The sequence below is a fragment of the Perca fluviatilis genome, chromosome 22, assembly GCF_010015445.1.
Source record: "Perca fluviatilis chromosome 22, GENO_Pfluv_1.0, whole genome shotgun sequence".
NCBI lineage: Eukaryota > Metazoa > Chordata > Actinopteri > Perciformes > Percidae > Perca > Perca fluviatilis.
This window is the reverse complement of record NC_053133.1, coordinates 2,150,294-2,174,831: the sequence shown is the minus strand read 5'-3', so window position 1 is coordinate 2,174,831 and position 24,538 is coordinate 2,150,294. Positions and strand designations below refer to the sequence as shown.

The 24,538-nt window shown below is 41.3% G+C and overlaps 1 protein-coding gene across 3 annotated transcripts in view; it reads left to right on the top strand.

Moving 5' to 3' along the window:
• The window catches only part of kcnh2b (potassium voltage-gated channel, subfamily H (eag-related), member 2b), a 378,618-nt gene that overhangs the window by 26,829 nt on the left and 327,251 nt on the right, over positions 1–24,538 (top strand). For 2 of the 3 annotated variants that reach the window (XM_039789964.1, XM_039789962.1), the window contains exon 2: positions 17,785–18,015. In XM_039789964.1, the coding sequence (XP_039645898.1) occupies positions 17,785–18,015 (231 nt within the window). Of the gene's footprint in view, positions 1–15,217; positions 15,319–17,784; positions 18,016–24,538 lie in introns of those variants that run through there. The other variant, XM_039789965.1, reaches the window with a different exon arrangement.

Sequence of the window (24,538 nt, the reverse complement as noted above, 5' to 3'; positions counted from 1 at the left end):
TACTCAAAACTCACTTGACCGAGTATTTTTTGAGTGTGTACTTATGACAGTTGTGAGTTAGATAACAGCATAGACACCTGCAGGTTATTGATAGAGGTTAAAGTGATGGTTCGGAGTAATTCACCCTAGGGTCCTTTGCACCATGATCTCGAGCCAAACACCCCCCCAGAAGCTTTTTTCACCTGGGTCTAACATTGGGAGAGTTAGCTAGAGTAGCGTTATCAGCTGAATAGCTTAGCGCAGGGGCTAATGGACCCACGTTTGTATCTTGTAAGTTACCCCACTAATAATGCCCGAAATGATACCAAACGTCTACAGTAGTACAAACAGGTTATGCACTCATAAAATGATGGATTGGAAAGTTTGTAAGTACACCAGAAGTTTATGAACACTTGCCTGCTCTCTTCTGCTCTCTGTTGCTGCTGCTGCTACCTGCAGTTATACGAGTGCTTAGGGCCCTCTACAAATTACTACACCGAAATTTAATGATTAAATAAGGTAATGTCTCCAAACTTACCTCAGTTATTACTTGTCTCCTGCTAGTTATACTACAGCACTTACTTTAAAGGGATACTTCACCGATTTAGCATTCAGCTTTGTATCAGTAGAAACCCGATAGTATTTCTGAATGACCGTGCCTCCCTCCCTCATGTCCCCCTGAGACGAGAGAATCTTCCGATGACGTAAAATGACGATTTTTGCGTCATTGGAAGATTTTTGGGCCAGAGGCAAAGGACTACAGCCAGTAGTAGGATCTACTTCCGTATGTTTTCAACACGCCCACAGGGGGTTGGACTGCCGAGTCTGGCCGAGGTATTCCGAATGAAAACAACTGTCAGCCATCTTGAATCTTCGCTAAACAGGCTCTCGGTTTTCAGCAGAAAACATTTACAACAATTATCTGCATTCAAACTACCGGACGTGTGTACCACCGGGATACATCGGTACAGATCGGAGAATATGGAGGAAACGTTATTACAGACGCAATACTCGGCACACTACGCAGCGCTTACGCCTGCGAGGAGACCAGCGGTGTCGCTCAATGCGCGCGCGGCTAGGGGACATCCTCATCGGCTAGGTGGAAAGCTAACGCTAGCTGTCCACCTGTCTGCTTGCAAGTGTCTGCTCATTAAACAACAAGCTGGACTACATCCTCCTTCAACGAAACTCCCAACGTGAGTTCAGTGACTGCTGTGTTTTGTTGTTGTGGAAACATGCCTGAACAACAGTGTACCGGAACCAGGACTATCCAGCTACCAGGCTGCCTCGCCGCCCGTGGAGGTGGACTGGTGTAGAAATAAAATCCAACTAGCTACTGCTAACTGCTGGTGGAGCTTGTGACTGTTAAATGCCGACCATTCGACATTCCACGCTAATTCACGCCTGTGTTTATACTCTGTGTTTAGCTACACCAATGCTAGTATGCGTTAGCTGAACTTTACGGATCCTGCTTGCAAGTGTCCGCTCATTTAGACCACAAACTGGACTACATCCAACTTCAACGACACTCCCAACGTGAGTTCAGAGACTTTGTGTTTTTTGTGGAAACATGCCTGAATAGTGTACCGGACTGTCCAGCTACCAGGCCTGCTAGCCCCGCTAGAATGCTCTGTCGCAGGTAAAAGGGTGGTTTTAACACAGTGGTGCAGAAATGTGGTGTTTTACATTTAACTGTAACTGTGGTGGAGTTTGTATGTTAAATCGACCATTCGACATTCCACGCTAATTCGCCTGTGTTTATACTCTGTGTTTAGCTACACCAATGCTAGTATCGTTAGCTGAACTTTCTGATCCTGCTTGCAAGTGTCCGCTCATTTAGACCACAAACTGGACTACATCCAACTTCACGACACTCCCCAACGTGAGTTCAGAGACTTTGTTTTTGTTGTGGAAACATGCCTGAATAGTGTACGGACTGTCCAGCTACCAGGCCTGCTAGCCCTCCGGGCTAGAGATGCTCTGTCGCCAGGTAAAAGAGGTGGGCTGTGTTAACACCGAGTGGTGCAGAAATGTGGTGATTTGTATCCATTTAACTGCTAACTGCTGGTGGAGTTTGTGACTGTTAAATGCCGACCATTCTACATTACACACTAATTCACGGCTGTGTTTATGCTCGGTGTTTACAGCCCACCAAGCGCTAATGCTAGTATGCGTTAGCTAAACTTTACGGAGCCTATAAAGTGTGTGTACTAAATGTAGCCTGTTTCGTATGTCGTTTTTATATAATGTCGTTTTTATATAATGTTGTTTTTATATAATGTCGTTTTTATATATGTTAAATGTGTAACACCACTTGAGTCACGATGAAACGTTTCGTGTATATGGTTGAAATGACAATAAAACACGCTTGAGTTGAATGCCTCTGTCGGTCTGTCCGGGTCTGTCAAGCGGTAGGTGTGGCTTGGGAGTGGACTCAAAGCAACGAAGCAGGTGCATTCTGGGATTTGGTGTTTTTCATCCATATAAGACCAAAACACATTTTCTGGCTTTTCTCGGCCTAGAAGGCACCAATTTCAATTTTTTTTTCACATTTTTACTACATAAGTGACCCAATTTAAAGATATATTCAGCTTTCCAGCGGTGAAATATTCCTTTAAAAAAAAAGTTAAATTAAAAAATATTTTTGTTGCATCTCTTTTCGGTGTTGTAATTTGTAGACGGCCCTAAGCACTCGTCTTACAGCAGCAACAACAACAGCAGAGAGCAGAAGCCAACAGGTAAATGTTATTTACATCAACTTCTGGTGTACTTACAAACTTTACAATCCATTGTTTATGAGAGCAACGGAAGTCAAAGAAAGCTAAATATCTCTGGCCATGAACTGAAATTATAAAGAACCTTTGAGATAAGCGTGCTCCAAACATAATGGACATACACTTTACTTGCTGTGAATAGCTGCCCACCATTACCCTTGTTAGGGGTCCAAGCCCGAGGCTGGAAGAATCGGTGGTAGCGAAGCTACGCCATTCGCACAGCAGGGCTGTGGAACCCTATTGCTTTTCTAAGGTTTCTAATTAGGGCCCGAGCACGAAAGTGCAAGGCCCCAACGGTGCCTTGCACTGAAAGTGCGAAGGAACCTATTGTTTTTCATCAGATTATTATTTTTCCGAGTCCTTCGTCGCATTTTTGAGGGGGTTAGCATGCACGAAAACTCACAAAGATTTGCACACATGTCACAACTGGTGAAAATTGCAAAGTTCTGTAGTGATTGGGCTCGGGTGTTGCCAGGGGGCTCCATATCGCCCCCTAACGTGCGCCTTAATTCCGAAAAAAGTAATAAGTTAATATACCAACTTTTGAGGGAACATAGGTCTCATCTTGAACTCCATGGAGCTATTTTTAGAAAAAATTAGAAAATTCTAAAATTTCCGAAATCTTGGTTTTCGTGCAATAATCTTCATTTTACGAACACTTGTTTGAGGACTTTAGGATGGACGAAAACTCTTAAAATTTTGCAGCTATGTGCAGAATATTAAACTCTTTCATCTGAATACACATTTAGGCTTGAGAGTCGTATGGTTGCTCTATAGCGCCCCCTAATTGGTTTTAGCCCTTGGGAACATTTTTGACGGCCTCAATATACACGAAAACTCACAGAAATTGGCGCCCACATAAACACCTGGGAGCTTTGCGAGACTGTACAGCGATTTGGCCCATACCTGTAAGTGGGCTCCATAGCGCCTCCTAATGCGTGGAAGGCCTTAACTTGGACATAGTTGCTCCAATCTTCACCAGATTTAATACACATATTTCTCTTATCACTGCGGACATATTTCTCATTTACATTCATTAGCTCCGCCCAACCGGAAGGCGGACATTTTTAATTATGCATTTTTCAGGTGTTTTACATTCTTTCGAACTTGTCCTAGGCCGTGTTTTCAATCTTCTTGAATCTTTGCAGGTAGTATCTGTTGACCGTCATGACGAAAAGTTATCCAGAGAATTTTGATAGTTGAAAAAATGCGCATGTTATAGAAACTTCCTGTCTAAACAGGAAGTTGCATTATCTTGGCAACAATTATTCCGATTGGCCCGAAACTTGACAAGGTCTTTCTCATGGTAGAATTTGCATCTCTGCCAAACTTGGCGGCAATCGGCCATTAGATGGTGCTGTTATAATTTTGTTTAATTAATCCGCAAAATATTGATATATGGGAAACCTACTCTGTCTAACTACTCCTGAGGCGCGAGTCCGATCGGCACAAAAACTTGCATACAGACTTGGAGGACCCTCGTGACAAAGAGTTATCAAAAGAATTGTGATAGCTAAAACAATGCGCAAGTTATGGAGAACCAACTTCCTGTAGGTGGGTGTGGAAACAGGAATGGCTGTATCTTGCCAATGGCTATTCCGATGGACACAAAACTTAAAACTCTTGTTCCTCATGTGCCAATGAGGCTGTCTGCCAAATATGGCGTCAATTGGCCTTTAGATGGCGCGGTTTTAATTTCTATAATTAATTAGCAAATTTGCTTTGAGCAAACCTCCTTTTTTAACTCCTCCAAGAGCGTGAGTCTCATCTGCACAAAAATGTGCACGTAGACTCGGTGGACCCTCATGACAAAAACATATCAAAAGAATTTTGATAGCTAACACAATGCGCAAGTTACAGAGGACCAACTTCCTGTAGGGGGCTGTCGAAACAGGAAGTTGCGTATCTTACCAAGACTTATTCCGATTGCCACCAAGCATGACAAAGTTGTTCCGCATAGGGGCTTGACCATCCATGCCAAATTTAGAGTGAATCGGCCATTAGATGGCGCTGTTAGAATTTTTTTTATTAATTATTCACATTGCGATATATGGGAAACCTACTTTGTCTAACTCCTCCTGGGCCGTGAGTCCAGTCTGCACAAAAACTTGGATATAGACTCGACGGACCCTCGTAACTAAAGAATTTTGATAGCTAACACAATGCGCAAGTTATGGAGGAACAACTTCCTGTAGGTGGGTGTCGAAACATGAACGGTTCTATCTTGGCAAAAGTTATTCTGATTTACATGAAACTTAGAATGTGTGGTCTACATGTGATGTTGCATTTGCCAGTACCCCCCGGGGCAAGAAGCGAGAGCCCGTCATCGCTGCTTGCAGCTTTAATTATTATTTTTCCGCCGATAAAACAGATGCTACAGCCTAAACCGTACATGGTGGGGGGGTGCCGTTTTCAGGACTGGTCCAGATCACTGCAAGGACCTGGGACAAAAAGATTCAGTCACTTACACCACTAGGTGGCGCTATAGCAGAAAAAAACGCGTTTGGCCTTATAACTCCCATAATGTACACCCAACATTCAAAAACCATACATCTACGCGTTCACTGGATCCAGCTGAATCACGTGATATAGGCCACGCCCATTTCCGCCAGACTTTTATGTGTGAAAAATCGCGATTTATCGTAAACCTGCTTTTTCGTACTCCTCCTAGACCGTGCGACCGATCTGCATGAAACTTGGTACGTAGCCTCTCCAGACCGTCCTGACAAAATGTTATCAAAAGATGAAAATTTCGTGAATTACACACAACCAAATTTGTGTAGCTAGCTACGAAGACACAAACATTGCCATATCTCGGCCAAAATAAATGGTATCATCGCGAATCTTTAGAATCTTGTTTGGCATGACCCTCTAAGGCTCCCCAACCAGTTTCACAAAAATTGGCCACTGGGGGGCGCTACAAGTACAAAAAGTTTATATCTCATGAACGGCTCATCCGATTTTTACAAAATTTTGAGTGTACCATTCTCGGCCCACTCCTGGGGCCACGCCTACAGTGGGGTACTGATTCGTCAAAGTGGGCATGGCCTATGGGACCCAGATTTGGATTCACCACTTACACTAATGTGAGCAACTTAAAATTTACAGCATAGATGGACAATGGGTCATGGACCTTACTTACCAAAAATTACACACATGCACCACTAGGTGGCGCTATAATGACGTAAAGCGTGTTTTTGCTCCCACAGTCTACATCGCAGATTAGAAACCCTTATATCCACGTGTTCCTTGAATCCATCTGAGTCTGATGACATAGGCCTCGACCATCTGCGAAGTTTTTTCGCAATATCGCGCAATGCGCAAAACCAACGTTTCGAACTCGTCCTAGCCCGTGCGAGATATTGGTACGAAACTTGGCAGGTAGCATCTCCATACAGACCTGACCTAACGTTATCAAAAGAATTTTGCTATGTTACACCTTTCGCAATTTACAAGCAAACTAATTATCGTAGCTAGCCACATATCTCGGCCAAATTAATAGGTATCGGAGCAAAACTTGGTATTGTTGTTCGACATCCCACTCCAAGCCTCCCTACCAAATTTGGTGAAAATCGGCCGTTAGGGGGCGCTATAATGAACATAGAGGCCTTTTGGCAAATAAGTCAATGCATTTAAATGGGAATAATTTGCAATGAAATATCTCTGCTGCAGTAAATGCTATCATCACAAAACTTGAGATTATTGTTCGACATGCCGCTCTGCGGCTCTCCACCAGATTTGGTGATGATCGCCCTTTAGGGGGCGCTATAATTGAGTGTTTTGGCCTTTTATGCGATGAAGAAGAAATTTGCAATTGCAATTCATTACAGACTTTGGACCTCGCACTTGGTCAAATTTCCTGACTTTTGCCTCGCCGCCATCGTGCTTTGGGTTCTCCTTTCGCGGGCTCCGCTTCCATGGGCTCTTAGCGTCGTCAGGGGAGACTCGCGCCAGGGGGGACTGGCGCCGGGGAGGCTTGGACCCCGTTCATAACTGCTTGCAGTTCTAGTTTAATTTGAAAACACTGCCCCACTGGTTTCTAATATTGCCATCTCTTGCACTTTCCTCTCTGAATGCATGCAGTGTAAATATAGTACCTGACTTTCTCCCTGGTAGAAAATCGCCAGCTTTCCCTCATGTGTTCTAAAATGCTTGTACCTTTCCAGTTATCTCTATGTCAGCTCCGCTAAATTTCAATGTAACTGCTTGTAAACATCAGAGAAAACACAGAGGCAAAGTGGAGAAGATGGGCACCAGATACAGTCCTGACCACATGGACAAGCAAGACCATCTCTACGTCCATCTCCATCTTTAGATCAGAGGGGCGCGGAGGCAAGCGTGGAGGAAGCATGCGATGCATCGTCTCTGCCGGGCATCATGCTGGCCAGTGTGCAGGCGTTGGAAGGTGAGCCGGGCTGTCTCTGTGCCCAGCCCATATCAGTGTCCAGCGGGATGTCGGGAGCTGTGGTGTCCTTTGTTTAGCCAAATCTTGGCTGGATCCTTGGGAGATTTCTTTTTCATACATATTTAATTTGCATTGCTGGAGCAACCCTGAGACCCAATATTTTCGTTAAAAAACAACTGCTTCTGTAATTGTATATTTGATAATAAATTACTTGAAACTGTGATTGATTGGTTGGTTGGTTGTTGGTTGATTGATTGATTGATTGATTGATTGATTGATTGATTGATTGATTGGTTGCCTGAACACTGAGCAGCACAAACACTAAGTCCACCTGCTGTCTCTCCTGTTGCTCTTCTTGTTTGTCTTCCTTTTTACATCCATACTTGTCTATTCTTACACACTCCTACACTGTCTTTTCTTTCTTTTTCGTTTCCCTGTTTTATTCTCCTAACCTTGTCTAAACCTGTGGCTTCTTTTGGTCGAGTTAAAATGTTGTCCTGTATATCTTTATAAAGATTGTGTTTTATCTCCTGTTTATGTGTGTGCGTCTGTCTGAAGAATGACTACATTTATCCATACATGGCTCATCTTTTATGCTATCGTGCACTCTAAAGGACTCAGGCTCTTTGAAAGACTTAAACAGCTTGGAAAAAAAAAACATCTGCTTGGTTCTGTTGGCCATTATCAGTGACTGAAAACCCAGAGGCTGAAAAATGGAATGTACCGCACATCTCTGCCTTTGTATTACCTAGTGCTCATTGCAGCCAGACAAACCCATCAAGCTTTATGAGCCTCCGAGGGCTGCTACTGGCGTTAATTCATGAAGGCAAGCTATCAAGTGCATACACACAAGCTATCCCCACTGTTTCCATGAATATCTGAACAGGCCCTTCCACCGGTTAATGTCTCCCATGAGAACAGCCTGTAGAATCCGGACTTGGAGCCGATATGTCTGTTTTATGAAGGAAGGGCGAAGAAAATGTGATAATCGTGTTCTTAATGTAGGGAGAAATGGGCACAGACATTTTCATTCTGGAGCACTGCCTTCATGGATGTTCACTTTACGTTGGAAAAATGGGCAAATTATTATGAATCCTATTTCTGTATATCTGTATCAGTGTCTCTGTGTCCCAACCGGCAGCGGCAGATGGCTGCCCACCAAGAGCCTGGGTCTGTCTGAGGTCTGTCTGTCAGCTACTCTGGCCTGCAAAAGTCAAGATGTGAAAAGCTCTGGTTATCCTTACACTGTAGGGCCCTGTTGCTAATGAGTAGCCTATAACAAACATAAAATCAGCAGAGATTTATTACATGCACACAACAGTTATGTTTAGACTAGCCTTCTTAATCCCATTGTATTTGTTGTTGTCCCAGTTTGACAGTAAGGGATGTCACCTGGTTTAATTTGTGCAGCCTTATTGCTGTGATATGTGAGAGGAAGTGGATTTTATAGTACTCCTTAATTAATCACATAAAAATGTAAACCTTATGAAATCAAACATGTCAGTTTGTAATTATTTGTATTATGCTGTTCTTGTCTTTACTAAAATCTAAACTAATCAAAGGGCAGAATGTGAAATCACAAGGGAGCGATTTGACTTTTGGCTAACATAATAGACCGCCGTACAGTGGGGGGGTCAGCTGCCCCCCTGTAGATCCGCCCCTGGTGTATTCTGTCTGCTCTTCATGACTGCTGTCTCGATTAGAGTCCTTTTATCCATCAGCCAGTGAGGTCCATGCTGTGTGTCTGTATTTTTTAACACGGGGTCATGCTGGGTTGTTTCTTGCTGCATTCTCTCTGGTTGCATTCCTTATTCTCTACCCTCCAAGTTTGAGTTTTATGCATCATCATCTGTTCTTTTAGAAATCTGTCCGCATGCTGCTGAGAAAGTAAACACAACACCCACAGCCACACACACTCACTCACAGACACAAAAGTTCACAATCAATACAGTCATAACGGCAATTGATACAGAAACAAAACTTTCCAACAACCATAAATCATTTAGCTGCAGCCTTCAAACTCATTCCAACATAATAATACCTGCAGCGGCTGAGCAGTTCATCCAACACAATGTGGTGCACAGAGAGCTTGAGTCAGACACCGGAGTCTTCAATATCATTGGCCAACAGGTGATTTTTAAAAGAAATAAAGTGTGCAGAAATGTCTGAGAATGGCAGACCAGTATCTTTACAATGGTTATAAAATGACTAATAAATCACTGGTTCTGAGGGGGAATTGCTAGACATGACCTCTGTGAACTGCTTCTGAGACAGTTTACAGAGAATAATGACTGAGTCTACCCTCTACCTTGTTAGAGGATACTTCCTGTTCAGGGGCCGTTTCATAATCAAGAACACTTGGCAAGTAAAACATTCTGTGTGCAGACTTTTTTTTAATTTGTATTCATTATAAAGGACCATGTATGATACATTACCTTCTCCCAAAATCTTGCCAATGGGTAGAGGAAGGCCCAGGCTATGAATATTGTTCAAACATACTGTGTTCTTGTACCGTTGAGCTTCACTCGAGGAATATACATCTGCTTTCAGATTCAATCACTGCTAGGGTGGTGATGGTGCAGTGGATATGACACAATACATACATCAATGAATGTGTCCCTGAGCAAGACACTTAACTCCCCTAGTTGCTCCAGAGGCGTGCGACCTCTGACATATATAGCAATTGTAAGTCGCTTTGGATAAAAGCGTCAGCTATATGACATGTAATGTAGGCGAAGCAATCAATACCAGAAACATACATACATCTCACTGAAATGATTAAGGAGCAAGTTTGGGTATGAATGCACCGAAGTTACAGAGAAGACGTTTGTCATGAAGGCTTTAATCAGGTCTACTGAATTGACAAAGGCAGAGGAGTGAGGTTGGAGAATTTGGCTCAAACTGGTGGAGACTGAGGACCAATGATTTCTCTTGGGAGATCGTTAAAGTTATACCTACAAAGTTCAATGGACAGAGCTTAAAGTGAGTATAATCAATATTTTCACAATAGCAATGTATTAAATGACACTATGAAAACAAGGTGACAAAATGAAAAGGGGTCGCTTGTAGTGATGAACCTACAGAGAATTTTCACCGTAATTTGCAGCTCCCCTCGGCTTTCTGGAGCTTTATAGCGAGTTTCAGCTCATTGTGTAGCTGTCCGACTCACAACTTGACTGTTTTGGTTCACTTTCACCACTCTCATAGCGTCTTTTTTCCACAGCAGGCTGATGCTTTCAGTGAAAAAGCCCTAAAAACCCACTGGGCACTACCTGTTCAGCACTAAACAGCAGACAGACACAGTGACACTGAGACACACAGAGACTAGCTGCTGATTTTATTTATACATTTAACAGCTAAAGAACCAGATATTTCCCTCAGGAGTTGGTAGAGATATAGCCTGACAAGCCAGACCCACATCAAGATGTTGGGTCTGCGAACTCACCATTGGCAGGGCTAAATCCGAGGGGCGGGATAAACGGTTGTCTTTCAAATTCCCTCTGCACTCATAGTGAACCAGAGCAACGCTAGTTAATAGATTCAACTTTTGACGTATCCGGTCGGCAAAACTCCGAACACATCTTCCTTTTTTAAGAATGACTTCAGTGCTTAACTCCAAGTCTTCCAGAGTTGCGGCCAAAGCCGAATCAAAAGACCTAGTGTTGACGAATTGACCGAAGAGCCGGTTAATTAACTCGACTCGTGTCACTGAACCGGGAGAATCGAGTTCCATACGTCAGTGATTTTCAACCACTGTGCCGCGGCACTAGTGTGCCGTGAGAGATCGCCCTGTGTGCCGTGAGAAATTATCCGATTTTACTTAATTGGTCCAACAAATTTTTTTTATTGAGTTGCTGCAAATAATTTGCCATTGTTGCGCATCTGTGCCTGCAATATGATGACTGGCAGAGAAATGTATTACTATTCTGTATCAGTAGGTGGCAGTATAGCGCAATAATGACCTTGTTGATTTAAGACAATAGAATTACTGCCAGCAGGGCTCCAGACTGCGACCAAAATTTGAGTGTGCGACTGAATTTTACATCCAGTTGCACATGTGCGACCAGTAAATGTGCCCCTTTTTTTACACGTTAAACGTTGAAATTTCGGTACTTGAGAGCGCGTAAGCGCAAGCTTATCTGTCCTCTCTGAAAATTGACAGAGAGCAGAGCTCTGACACAAAAACACACACTCACCAGCTGCAGACGATGCAAACTACGTCGGCTCTGCAGTTTTGTTGAAGTCACAGTGAGTAACGGAAATGCAGATAAAATGGTTTCAAGTGTGGTTACAGTTTTTCATAACTTCAAGCAGACAGCGTTTGCTGCGATATGATATTAATGGCGAGCCGAAAGCGGTTGCGGTGCTGTTGACATTACACTTCCTCAGAGCCGAGCAGGCATCACCAGTGCTCCCAGTGAAAAAAGTTAGTCTGGAGCCCTGCTGCCTTTCGCGCGCATCCCGCAGTGACAGACTGTAAGCAGTAGGGCTGAGATCATCGATGTAAGCCTGCAAAAGCGAAGGATACATTTTTAAAAAGGAAAAATGCAGATTCAGATTATTAGGCTACAATGTGTCATTTTTGGTTGGTGGTGTGCCGCGGGATTTTTTATGTAAAAAATGTGCTATGGCTCAAAAAAGGTTGAAAACCACACCATACGTCAATGAACTGACTCAATCCTGTTTTTTTTGTTTTTTTTACATCTTTCGTGCCATTGTGTGTAGCTGGTATTCTTCTGCTACTGTGTGTGTAGTAATCTAGCTCATTAGCGCCTACACTGGAGTGGTGGTGGTAGAATCAATCAGGAAATGAGCTACCTAGACCGCGCACCAGGCTACTAAACGAGACTGAATGTAACCGTGCAACCGGCTGGCCCGCTCGAGTCTAATGTAATCAGGCGGTGTCTTGGTTCTCGACAAGTTTGAGTTATTAACCAAGCCTTGTTTCTGGTGCTTAGATGATTGTGTTCATGGCAATTCACACATTATCGTTGGGGAAGTACATCACATACACGTCATGTTGTCTTGGTATTTATGTTAAGTTAAATGTTAGAGAAGTGAATGTTGCTACATGGTAGGTAGGCTGCCACGAGGAGACCGCGCACCAGGCTACTGAACGAGACCGTAAGGAATGTAACCGAGGTTACTGCATGAGTCTATATGTCATCAAACGGATGTCTATTATATCACATACGTAATGTTATCTTACCGAATGTAACCGTGGCCAGTGCGTGAGTCTAGTGTCGGTCAGTATGAGTGTGTAAATAGTATTTTGAGACCGAATGTAACCGCAACCGCTCGAGTCTTCCGCGGTGTCTTTGTTTCTGGCGGGGGAAGTAACCGAATCTATTAACTGGGTAGGCCAACCAACGACCGTCCAGTTGAACCGACTCGCGTAAAAGAGTTGGGTGTCCCATCACTAGTCGCAACTCTGCTGTCCTTATGTTCAGCCCGCCCATCGACTCTATACACGATGTGATTGGCCTCACCAGAATTTTGTTTTTCCAGCTCGCAAGCCAATGGAGAGTTGCTAGACGACCCTGGATGCAAATTACATTTACTGCTGCTAGGGTGCGTCTAGATTTCTAGGCTAGTAGAGACCAAAAACAGAGCCAAAAGAGAGTTAAACATTCATCAGGTGGACACAAACACGATTCCAAATGAATGCTAATGGTGCTCCATAACTTCTGGATATATGTAAATAAGCAACTGTTGCTGACAAGTTTGCCATATTGATTTAAAAAGTAATAGAAAGAATTTTAGAGTTGTGTCACAACTTGTTTCCGCTGCCCCCAAGTGGCCAAAAACAGTTATTGCAGGATTAAGACATGTAGTTAAAGTGATATTTTGCTGTTATCCAGCTCTGTGTCATGGCAGTGTGGGAAGAATAAAGGTGTTTGTTTTCCCTCAATGGCCATAGCGCACGGAGCTCAAAGCAGCTGAGGTCTGCCAAGATTAGACAAATGATGTAAAACGCGCCACAAAGGACCGCTGAGATCCACCGGATGACGTCAAATGATGCACTTTGCCTCATCCGGTGGATCTTGGCAGGCCTCGGCTGCTCCAAGCTCCCTTTGCAGGCGCCATAGAGGGAAGCCAAACTCTGTTCATCTAAACACTCTGCCCACACAAAGATGACATTGACAGAAGACATTTACTTTTGGCTAACAGGATACAATGGGAATGAGATGGGTAATGACTGCAACAAAGGTCCTTGGCTAGATGCAAAGTGGATACATTGCAGTCCATCAGCAGCATGACGCCCCCACACTGCTAATACTTTGTTACAGCCTACATCAAAATATAATGTCCCTATGTCCTTTTTCTGTGTGTGGGGTATCTTTATTGAATGGAAGGCTAATGTAACTGTAACTAAAGTGCTGAATGTACAGTATGGCTGTGTCCATAGTGCTTTTAAAGATATTTATTTTTACTTATTAACATATGTATTACCAATTCTACGTTGTTTCTAAGCTTATAGCCTTTGGTTGTTTTAGCTTTGTGATTTACAGCACCCTTTCTTTCTTCCTATATATTTTGTGTGTATCTGCCAATGTGGCTAATTGCTGAGAAATGTGGTCAGCTTCATCTTGTTCCTTCCATCCCTGGACAGATCACCTCTGCTCTATCCCCACTCAGTTTTGTCTTTTTCTCCAAATCTCTTCATTATTTTGCTTCTGATTCACCCCCCCCCCCCATCCATCCCTTCCTATCTCCTGTTTTTCCTTTCCAAAGACTTTCTATGCAACCATCCTCTTTCCGTCTGTTTATTCGTCTTCATCCAGCATCCCACTTTCTCCAGATTCACCCACCCTTTTCTGTCACCAGCCTTTCCTCCTTCCCTCTAACCATCCATATGACCATTTATGAGTTCAGTATTCCTCACAATGGGGCCCAGTACTAAGAGAAAGTAACATGGAACATTGGGGCTCTCCACAAGCTTTAAGCTCTTTAGTGGATGCCATCTATCAGACTGACAGACCCTGATGTAGCACATACACAATCACAGGTCCACAGAGGCTTTATGCATAGCACACATTTATGTTGTTTGTATGTGTTTCCATGAGAAACACAAGAGATTAAACTCTCACAATTGGTAGAAGTATAGTCTATTCACACAATTTATTGCAAGTAAAGAGTCAGTGTGCTGGGTAAAGGGAGTATTTGCAAGTGTGTGTGTTTGCGTGTGTGTTTGTGTTTTTGTCTGTGTGTGTGTGTGTGTGTGTGTGTGTGTGTGTGTGTGTGTGTGTGTTAAGGCACAACAGCAGCTCTCTGAGTGCATTAAGATCATCCATTGACATTGAGCAGAGGCCATGGAGCTAAATGGTTCCTTCTACAGTAAGTGGTTTAGAGAGAGCAACACATCAGAGCTTTGTGGGACATGTGGGCGCACACTCACGCACACACACACACACACACACACACACACACACACACACACACACACACACACACACACACACACACACACACACACAGTAAAAGATCATCAGTAAAATCTCTTCATAACACAGGTCTACAATTGCAAATTACCTATTGACTTGAGAATGAAGTCAGAACTCTGAGAATAAAGTCTTTAGAACTCTCACTTTAATCTGAGTCTGAGGTTAAAGTCAGAACTCAAATACATTTTTCACATGTGGCCCTAATCCTTTTTCCTTGGTCTGGTATACTCAAGAATGTATTTTTTTTTTATTGTTTTTAATATTATTTCCATACTGATATTCTTATAATTCTTCTTAAGTGATTTATTGTTACTTCAGTTTCGTTTTATAAATGGGACTCTTATTTTGAAGGTGACATGGCAGAATCTGGCTAAAATTGCTTGAACTGCAGGCAGTGTTGTGGCCCTAAAATTTTTCACATGTGGCCCTAATCCTTTTACGTAGGTCTGGTATACTCAAGAATGTATTTTTTATTTATTTATTTATTTATTTTTTTTACATTATTTCCATACTTATAGTCTTATTCTTCTTCTTAATGGATTTATTGTTACTTACATTTTGTTTTAAAAGTGGGACTCTTATTTTGAAGGTGACATGGCAACAGGTGGTTAAATTGCTTGAACTGCAAGTAACGTTGAGTTCAGTGGTGAAGTTGTTTTCAAACGAGAATTATTGTATTTGATATTATTTAGCAGGTGGTTGAAAGGGTCACAAGGTTTGTGAATGTTTCATATCATTTTGTAATTGATACTGAATAACTTAACAGCTAATTTGCATAGGTTTATTAGGTTTAAAAATGAGCGTTTGGAAGATAGCAAGACTGCTATATTAGCTAACGTTAAATGTCGTCGACTGTAGTCTAAGCTAAATGCGCAGGTACTTTTTTAATGATTCCAAGGGACCATTTTACCAGAGGTGGAAAAAGTACTAAAATAGTGTACTCAAGTAAAACTACCAATACTTTTGATGAAATATTACTCAAGTACAAGTGAAATTACCTATATGAAAAATTACTCAAGTAAAAGTAACAAGTAGTTCATTTAAAATGTACTTTAATTAAAAGTTACTTAGTTACATAAAAAACAACTGTAAAACGGGGCTGGGGGATCTCTCCCATGTAATGAAACAGGGGTCATAAATCCAAAACTATTTTGTTTTTAATTAAAGAAAAATCTATACCAATGTATTAACGTATATACAAATTTATACACATGTAATAACACAACACATGTCATACATGACATTAGATGTATGTGAATTAATTTAGCCAGTGTCCTACATACATTGTCCTATGGGTTGCTAGTGCTAGACAAAAATTAGCAATGCCATGAAGCATGTTGTTTTGCTAATTGGCAATTTGCTATTAGTCATGAAAACCAATGCCTTACCAAACTTACCAAAATATGCTTCCGCAGATTAGATGTGGAGTTATTGAATGCTGCCAGTAGGGCTGGGCAATATATCGATATTATATCGATATCGTGATACAAGACTGGATATCGTCTTAGATTTTGGATATTGTAATATCGTGATATGACACAAGAGTTATCTGTCCCTGTTTTTAATTGCTGGATTACAGTAAAGTGAAAAGTTAAAAAAACCAACACATAGGTTGTCAGTGTAACGTAGTCAATTCACATAACATTAAGCTTTAACCTACAACACTATGAGAATAAATTAGACAATAATGAGAACAAAGCTGTGATTTAGGGAAAACATCCTACCATTGAAAGGAAAGAATATTAATAGGCTACTTTCAGCAGCATTCCAGTTAGCCTTACCAGTTCCAGGGTCGGCTAACTGCATAGCTTAACCATCATTAATTAAAGTTATTAGTAACACTTGTGCTTTCCTGCTATGACAAATCAAAATGTCTGCTGTAAAGTCTATAAAGTCGAGATTTCTTTAGGAAAAGATGAAAAACATAATATTATGGGAATTAAGTTAGTTCAAGCACGCATAAGCATTGTTTTCATTAGCATTAGGCCTACCTCAGACTGCCAGAGCCAAATTAGCAAGGAATGCTAACATACAGTACATTAACCCTATACATAATCAGCAAGAGCGTGAACATTTTTTTTCTCCTTATAAGTTTTAGCATTTTACGTTTTATTTACATCCAGTTTTGAATGACTTTAAGGATGCATTTCTCCTGAAAGACTCGTTATTTCACAATTGATCTTCTGTCACCAATAGTTCAATGCCATTGATTGGATGTTGGAGTTGCTGACTCTGTGAAAACTAGGGGTGGTACGGTTCACAAAACCCACGGTTCGGTTCGTATCACGGTTTTAGGCTCACGGTTTTCGGTTCTGTACGGTTCTTGTTATTTTTTCTTTTAATCTTTAACACTCCAGAAATATACTTCAGCATATGATATATAGCTTAATTATCCACAATGTAGGATACAGTATTAAATAATTATATAGTTATATCATGTAATCATGCACAAACTGAATTTGACTTGACTTTAAGCACATTATTGGGACCATCTCTGAGGAAAGCTAGATGAGATTTTGATGCAGCAAGAGGGAAGACATTGATGATTTCAACATGCTTTTCATTTATTTGGCAAAAAAAGGAGAATCTGTATTGCCATCTACAGGAACTTATGTGCCTTTTTAGCACATGAAGATTGAAATATTACAGAATATCAATTGAAATAACTTGCATTTATCAAACTGCCAACTTGTGTAGCTCTTACAAAAATGTTATGCATTTAAAAGAAAAAGAGAGGAACTCTTAAAGCTCCGTCTTTTGAATAAGTCAGAATACGTTAAACATAAAAACAGTTTACTTTGTTAGTTCATTTCCTATCCTGGCCTGGGCTGGGACACACAGTCATACCGTTTGATAAAGTACTTATTGGACTTATCATTGCACTTAACGAGCGTAGCTGTCAGGTCCTCCTGTACGTCTCATCTCCGAAAAAACGTTACAGTACATTGATGTTAAAATGTATACAGGTTGGCAGGACGGTTGTCCACACCTCTTCTTCCGCGCAAAGGGGAAACACACTGTCTGAGGTCACATAACGGGCACGAGGCTACATTGCGCATGCGTCGAACCGTGCGGCTCCGAATTGAGACAAGCAGACTGAGCGGTTCTGATGTTTTTTCATGAACTGTACCACCCCTAGTGAAAACTGTAGTAAAGTAAACTTTTCTCATTCTGTCCACAGGTCGCAAGTTCGTCATCGCCAATGCGAGAGTGGAGAACTGCGCCATCATCTTCTGCAATGATGGCTTCTGCCACATGTGTGGTTACTCACGTGCTGAGATCATGCAGAAGCCATGCACGTGTAACTTCCTCTATGGGCCTGACACCAAGCGACTGGCCATTGCCCAGATGGCGCAAGCCCTGCTGGGATCGGAGGAGAGGAAAGTGGAGATCAACCTTTACCGCAAAGATGGTAGGAAAAAAACTCCAGTGTGTCAGAGTATTTTGAGAGCAGTTTGTGTGGATGTAGGAGAGGGTGTGTGGACCTGTTTTTTGCCTTTTGACTTGTACATGAGATGAATATGGAGATGATCCTGTGTAAAGATTGCACAGTGTCTATATATGTTTGGGAAGGAAAGTGTATGTATTATTTTTAGGGCAGTCAAAATTAACGTGATAATAACGAGTTAACGCAAATTCCTTTTAAAACACCACTCATTTTTTTGACGCGTGCGGATTTTGTGATTTGTGCCTCGGTCTGCTGCTCCGTAGTTTGCGAAATGAGGAAGCGATGAAAGAAACCGAAGTGCTCTGATGTGCTCAAGGTGTTCCTGGAGGCCGTCACCTAACACCGAGCACGCCAAGAGGAAGACGGTAACTGCCATGAGTGTGGTGTACGCTCTGAATAGGCAGGGCTGTCTCAAATACCACTTGAATTAATTTGTGATTCACCATTTTGAAACCAAAATGGGTCACTTACGTGATTTGTGCAGATCTGTTAAAAAAAATATTTGAGGAGGTGGAGCGGGTAGTAGGGGGGTGTCTGGTCCGGCCACAGTTTTATAATGAACCAAAAATATTTTTACATCTCTCGTGTGTTCTGTGCTAATGCTTCCTTCACCACCCCGTATATACACCAACAAAGAAACCCATGACCACGCTGTACGTGTGCACGCTCAAACGCAGACATGCTAGGAGACATGCTAGGAGACATGCTAGGAGACATGCACTGTAAAGTTTACGGCTCAATCCGAGACCTAGACCTTATTATACATCCATGTTTGAGACTCACTGACAACATCGTTTCTGGTAAGAAATGTTCAAACTAACGACACAGTATCCACTGCAGTTATCCACTAGTCAAGACACTCTTTTATCATTATCAATGTACGACAGCAAACAGATAGCTTTTACTGAAGAAGTTCTCATTGATAATTAACGTGATCATTTAGTAATGTTAGCTAAGTTAACGTAAGTTACGTGTTAACTAACGACGTTAGCTGACAGTCTCCTCTCCAGCTTGTCATGACAAACGATGTATAACGTTTGTAATGTTTTATCTAGTTAAATTATGTTAGCTTACGTTAAAGGGAAGCTATGCCGATTTTCCACCGGTGTTTGTGTCTTTGCAGTGTGAGATGAACAGAGTTTGGCTTCTCCTCATTGCCCCAAATGTTAACTAACTTACATGACAAACTACATAACGTTAATCTTCTTATCGAAAATATGAGTACTGACAGTGTGCTCCAAATGCACCTTGTGCCTTAACTGGCTTACCTTCAGAATGAGATTTTCATCCTTTGACACCTGCTCTGTACTTTTCAAAGAATGAGTGCTTAAGGTCCTTGTTTGACAAAATTAATATTAAATGTACAGATTGGATGCTCTATATGTAATAAGTATTTATAAAATTAAATGTCCAAATTTAGCATGCAAATGTATGCTATACAAAAATGTGTTTTTTTTTAGTTAAATAGCTTATAATAATTGAACATTGTTTACAAGAGCACAGATTCTACATAGATCTAGCCTCTTAATTTTGCTCTCAAAGTGCACCAGATTGATGCGTTAAACTTTAAAATGTACAAAATTTTATTTCAGGGGACCCTAGATGGTCAGGGGTACGCCATATCCTTCTCACTTTTTTTTACCAATGACCTGTTTGCATGCCTGTGTAGTCATAGAAATGTAGAGGTGGACTGTACCAAAAAGGGGGGCAGCGTGTGTATACTTTGTGTTTGGAGAAGGAAGTGGTGGACAGCTTCCCTAAGAAAGATTAAGTATATGCCATGTTAGTTGCTGTGTTTGTGTGAATTTGTATTTATTAGGATGGAATGAAAGCGCTTGTGTGTCTATCTATTTGAGTTTGCTTGTAATGTATTATCTGTTTGTGTGGTGCATACAGAACATTTGGCAACCACCAGCTCATGTTTAAGTCTGAGCTGCTGTGTGTGTGTGTGTGTGTGTGTGTGTGTGTGTGTGTGTGTGTGTGTGTGTGTGTGTGTGTGTGTGTGTGTGTGTGTGTGTGTGTGTGTGTGAGACCTCACAACTGTTTACTGATAAGTCCATGTTGTATTTGGTTATCTTGCAACTTTTAGTGCCAATTTTGTTGTTGTGATGAGCATGGAAGTGCAGACAATGCAGTGTGGTATTTGTCCTGTTTCCAGATTGTATTTACAAAAGACTCCTCTATAACTGGATAGATTACAGCTGAGTACCTTAAAAAAACAATTGAATCAACGTCTAATAGGGCTGTTGGAACGAATTCTGAAAGTTGAATATAATTAGAATAGTAAAAAAAAATCAATACTATTCGACTGCTGAAATTACTATATAAATGTGATTTTGTTTTTATAAATATGTTGGCTAACGTTAGCTAATCTCCCTCTTCTTGCCTTGGCCTACCCGCATGTGAAAACAAAATGCTTGTCATGAGATAGGAGTAAGAAACACAAGGCATTGGGAGGTCTTAAAGGGATGGTTCAGAATTTTGGACATAGGACCTAATTTCCAATTCAAGTTAGCCAGTGTGTTATTTATCAGTGGAGACAGTTTTCAACACTATTCATCCAGTTCTTCCAGTTGATAATTGCTGACAGAAAAGTCATGTAAGCTCAGACTGCTAGCCTGTGTGCTTTCATATACCGGTAACGTTATGTGAGTTAGCCTGGCAGAGTGGAATTAGTTGGAGCTCACAGCGGCAGGTAAATAAACTTGCGTGATTGTCATGTAAACCGGCTTTCTCGGTAGCCTAGGTAATATCACTCCACCGCTGCTGTAGCCTATGCTACCAACTACAGGGAACAAAGTATAACTATTGCAATGCAAGGGTAGTTTTATTTCTAACATTATTCTATCAACAGACATTTACATCGATAGTCTGGCGTTATAATTTATTTGCCTCGGGTGTACTGTGGAGTGTGTAAGACTGCTTTTAATGGCAGGCTAGCAGATACTTTTGACTTGCGCTAGCCTAGCACCGGCGAACTCTGCAACTGGAAGGACTGGATGAAAGTGTTGAAAACTGTCTCCACTGATAAATAACACACTGGCTAACTTGGAAATGAGGTCCTATGTCCGGAATTCTGAACCATCCCTTTAAAAGATAACAGAGCTAACGTTATGTACCGAGTTAACGTTACAGTACAGCCAACTTCTTCTTCAGAAGGACAGCACTGTTGTTGCCAACTTGGCCTTTGTTTGTGGTGTGACTGATTCACCTCTAGTCTCTAATCTTTTCAGATTAATTTAAATAAAAAGGTTGATGATTGATCATATAATCATTTTCAAAACATTTAAAACTGTTACTGTGTTATTTATATTTCACAAGGCAGCAATCAATAACACATTAAAATATAGAGTGTTCATGTGATTTCATACATTAGTAGTGAAATTAATTAATGCATAATAATTGTGGTAATCGTGAAACCGTGATTATTCTTCAGACTATAATCGTACCAACAAAATCTATAATGGTTGCATCCCTAGTGGACAGAACGCTGAACAACAACCACATGTTTATAGTGGCATTGACAATGCATAAGCCTGAGTAGTGTAGTACATATTAATAACAGGCTGCATTTGAGCGTTAAATATTTGAATATTATTTAAAAAAAGAAAGAAATTTGAATGGTATTATAGAGGAAGATTAACAGCTCTAACGTCTACACATTGGATAAAAGTCATGTCAAAGTTAAAAACACTACAGCAGTTTTGTAGAATTTTATGAAATAGTAGCGATTTCAATAGACCTGACCCAAATCAACCTTTATGGTAGAATGTACTTTAGTGGAAAGTAAATGGGGGAAGCCCTTGGATAATTCTGTGACATGGCAAGAGCGTATACATGTCTACACACATGCCAACTGGACCAGGACCAGTTAACAGGACGGCAGTCACGATAGACGGCTTCCATGGGGATAAAGAGCTGCCATGGTAATAAAGTCAGCAACTCCCTGGGCTATGGCCAAAGCATCTGCTGGACATTTTCCACCTGTAGACAGAGAGTAAGAGGGAAAAAAAAAAAAAAAAAAAAAAAAAAAAAAAAAAAAAAAAAGAGACTAATGAAGGGGAGGGAGGAGGAAAGGGCTTGGAACAAACTGTGCGGAAAAAAGAGGGCAAGATGACTAGGCAGGATAAGTGAGGAAAAAACAGTGGGTGAGAGGTGGGAGAATGAGAGAGTGAGAGAGATAGAAACAGTGACTATCAGAAAGTGTGTTTCTTACGTAATCTGAAAGTGCTGTTCGTTGTGAGAGAAAGCAATTAAAAGAGAGAGGGAGAAACAGAGAGATGGCGCCAGCTGTCTCCTCTCTAGTGATACTTCTAAGCGGTGCTTTGCCAATTCAACCCTCCCCTCTGCACATTTCACTTTCCACTGTTTATACTGTAGATATGGACACACACACACACACACACACACACACCAGCGATCAGCTATACAAAAGTACCTCCTAAAAAGCTACAGCCCTGTATATAGAAATACAGAGGTGTTGTCATTTCTGTCCCACTGGCTATGTTAACGAGAGTCCACCATGCTAACAACACATAGTTAAAGGCTTTGGTAGCTATAACATTTCATGCCTGCAACGGTCTTGTTTTAGTGCGGGCTTGTAGCTGTTGGCATATGCAGTGCAATAGCTTGAATGTGCCCCCATTTTAGCCGAAAGAGAAATGAACATATTAACAAAAAATGTCCAGCACTGTAGTTTTACAGTTTTAGGAAGGAAATGATTCATGTAAGGACCATTCTTAAATCAACAACTAATCTGATCTGATCATTGTAGCATAGAAAATGCATTTTAACAAGTCATTTTATCAGGACCTTTAAAATTCCTTTACTTGTACTTGTAAAAAAAATGTAAACTTCCAACAACTAAAGTAAAGAAGCAACACAGGTGCTTTTGTTTATTATTAATATTCTAGCATTGTCTGTTGTGACAGGAATTTTAGTTCCTGGCCTCTCCAACTTCCCCTCCAGCACTGTCTCCTTAAGTCCCTCTGCCAAATTTGTGCTTGTGTGTTCATAAATGGGCCAAGTTTGCAGAACATGGCTTACCATGTTCCACTCAGGGGTGATGTGATGTAAGCAGCTTTCAGTAGCTCTGGATGCCCACCCATCAGTCGTAAGTGCTACAGCAGATGCCTTAGACAAGTCGCGCACAACAGCAGTTTTTGTTTGTTCATAAAGGGCTGGTGTGACTTTCTGGCTGAAATGTACGCAAGAAGGAATTTCATACCGCGGCTCAATCACCTTCACCATGTGTTTAAAACCTGTGTTTTCAACAACTTAATATAGTCGTAGATCCGCTGCTATAAAAACACCAATGTCATTTGTTATTGCTTTGGCCCGATCTGAATTACCAGCAATAGTCTGTTTAAATGATGAGGGGAGTTTTTTTCTTTGTAGCAGCGATATTCACATAAGCGTGGTGCCGTTTTAAGTGAGTTAGCAAGTTTGACGTGTTGCCAGAAACATACCAGATCACTAATGAGCAATGTTGGCACACTACTTTCGTCGTATTCACTTGTTTTTGTCTGTTGTTGTATTTCACCAGGAAACTGAAGTGTTCCCAAACAGGAGACCTTAATGATAAGGGAGAGTCTTCAACCTCTGGCTTCTCTACATTGGCCATGACGCTAGCCAACGCGAGGCTTGGCTGGTATAAGCTTACTGTGTGTAAGCACTCAAAGTGCAGGGCGGAGGCTAAACAAACCTTTGTTCTGCCACTTAATATGTGCGTGTGGGAACTCGGAATTGAAGCAAGTTCCACACGCAAAACAAGCCTAATCATTTCTGTTAAAGATTGCATTCTGTGTACCGTTCCGAAAGTCCTGTACTGAAACGGTCTGGTACGAGTACATGTATCATTACACTCCTAATAAAAACTCAATTGATAAAGTTTAAATTCAGTGTTAAGACTATAGTGTTTTCCATTTTCTTACTGGCATGTAGGCTTTATGTGTAGTGCACAAGTATTTGCTTGGTTTTTTATATGTTTATTATCATATGTATCACTCCATTAGCAGATTCCTTGTAATGCAGACTCTATCGCGCACGAAAGCATTGAGGTGTCAATCAAGTTAGCTATAGAGTGCAGTTAAACTTAGAATTAAAGTGATGGTTGTTGTGTTACAGCAAGTTTCAAAAATGTACTATTTAATGTCCATTAAAAAATCCTCCAGTATTATGTCATGTCAGCATTGTAAGTGTTCAAGAGCTCTCTGTAAGGATGTCATGAGTGCTGCTGAGACGATTGAAGAGTGTTAAAAGCTGTTATCTAGTGTGGCAATGCGACTGACCTCAGCTGGCAATACATGAGAGTATATAAACAAACACACACACACTGCCCCTATGCACCAGAAATATCCTTCTCTATGAATGGGGAGTTGTGTTGTTACGTTGCCATGGAGTTTTTAAAGATGCCCTCATCATGTTGTTACAGTAACCAAGAGGCACTCTTATGATTAAATGGAAAAATGTCCGTTTCGGCTCTCCT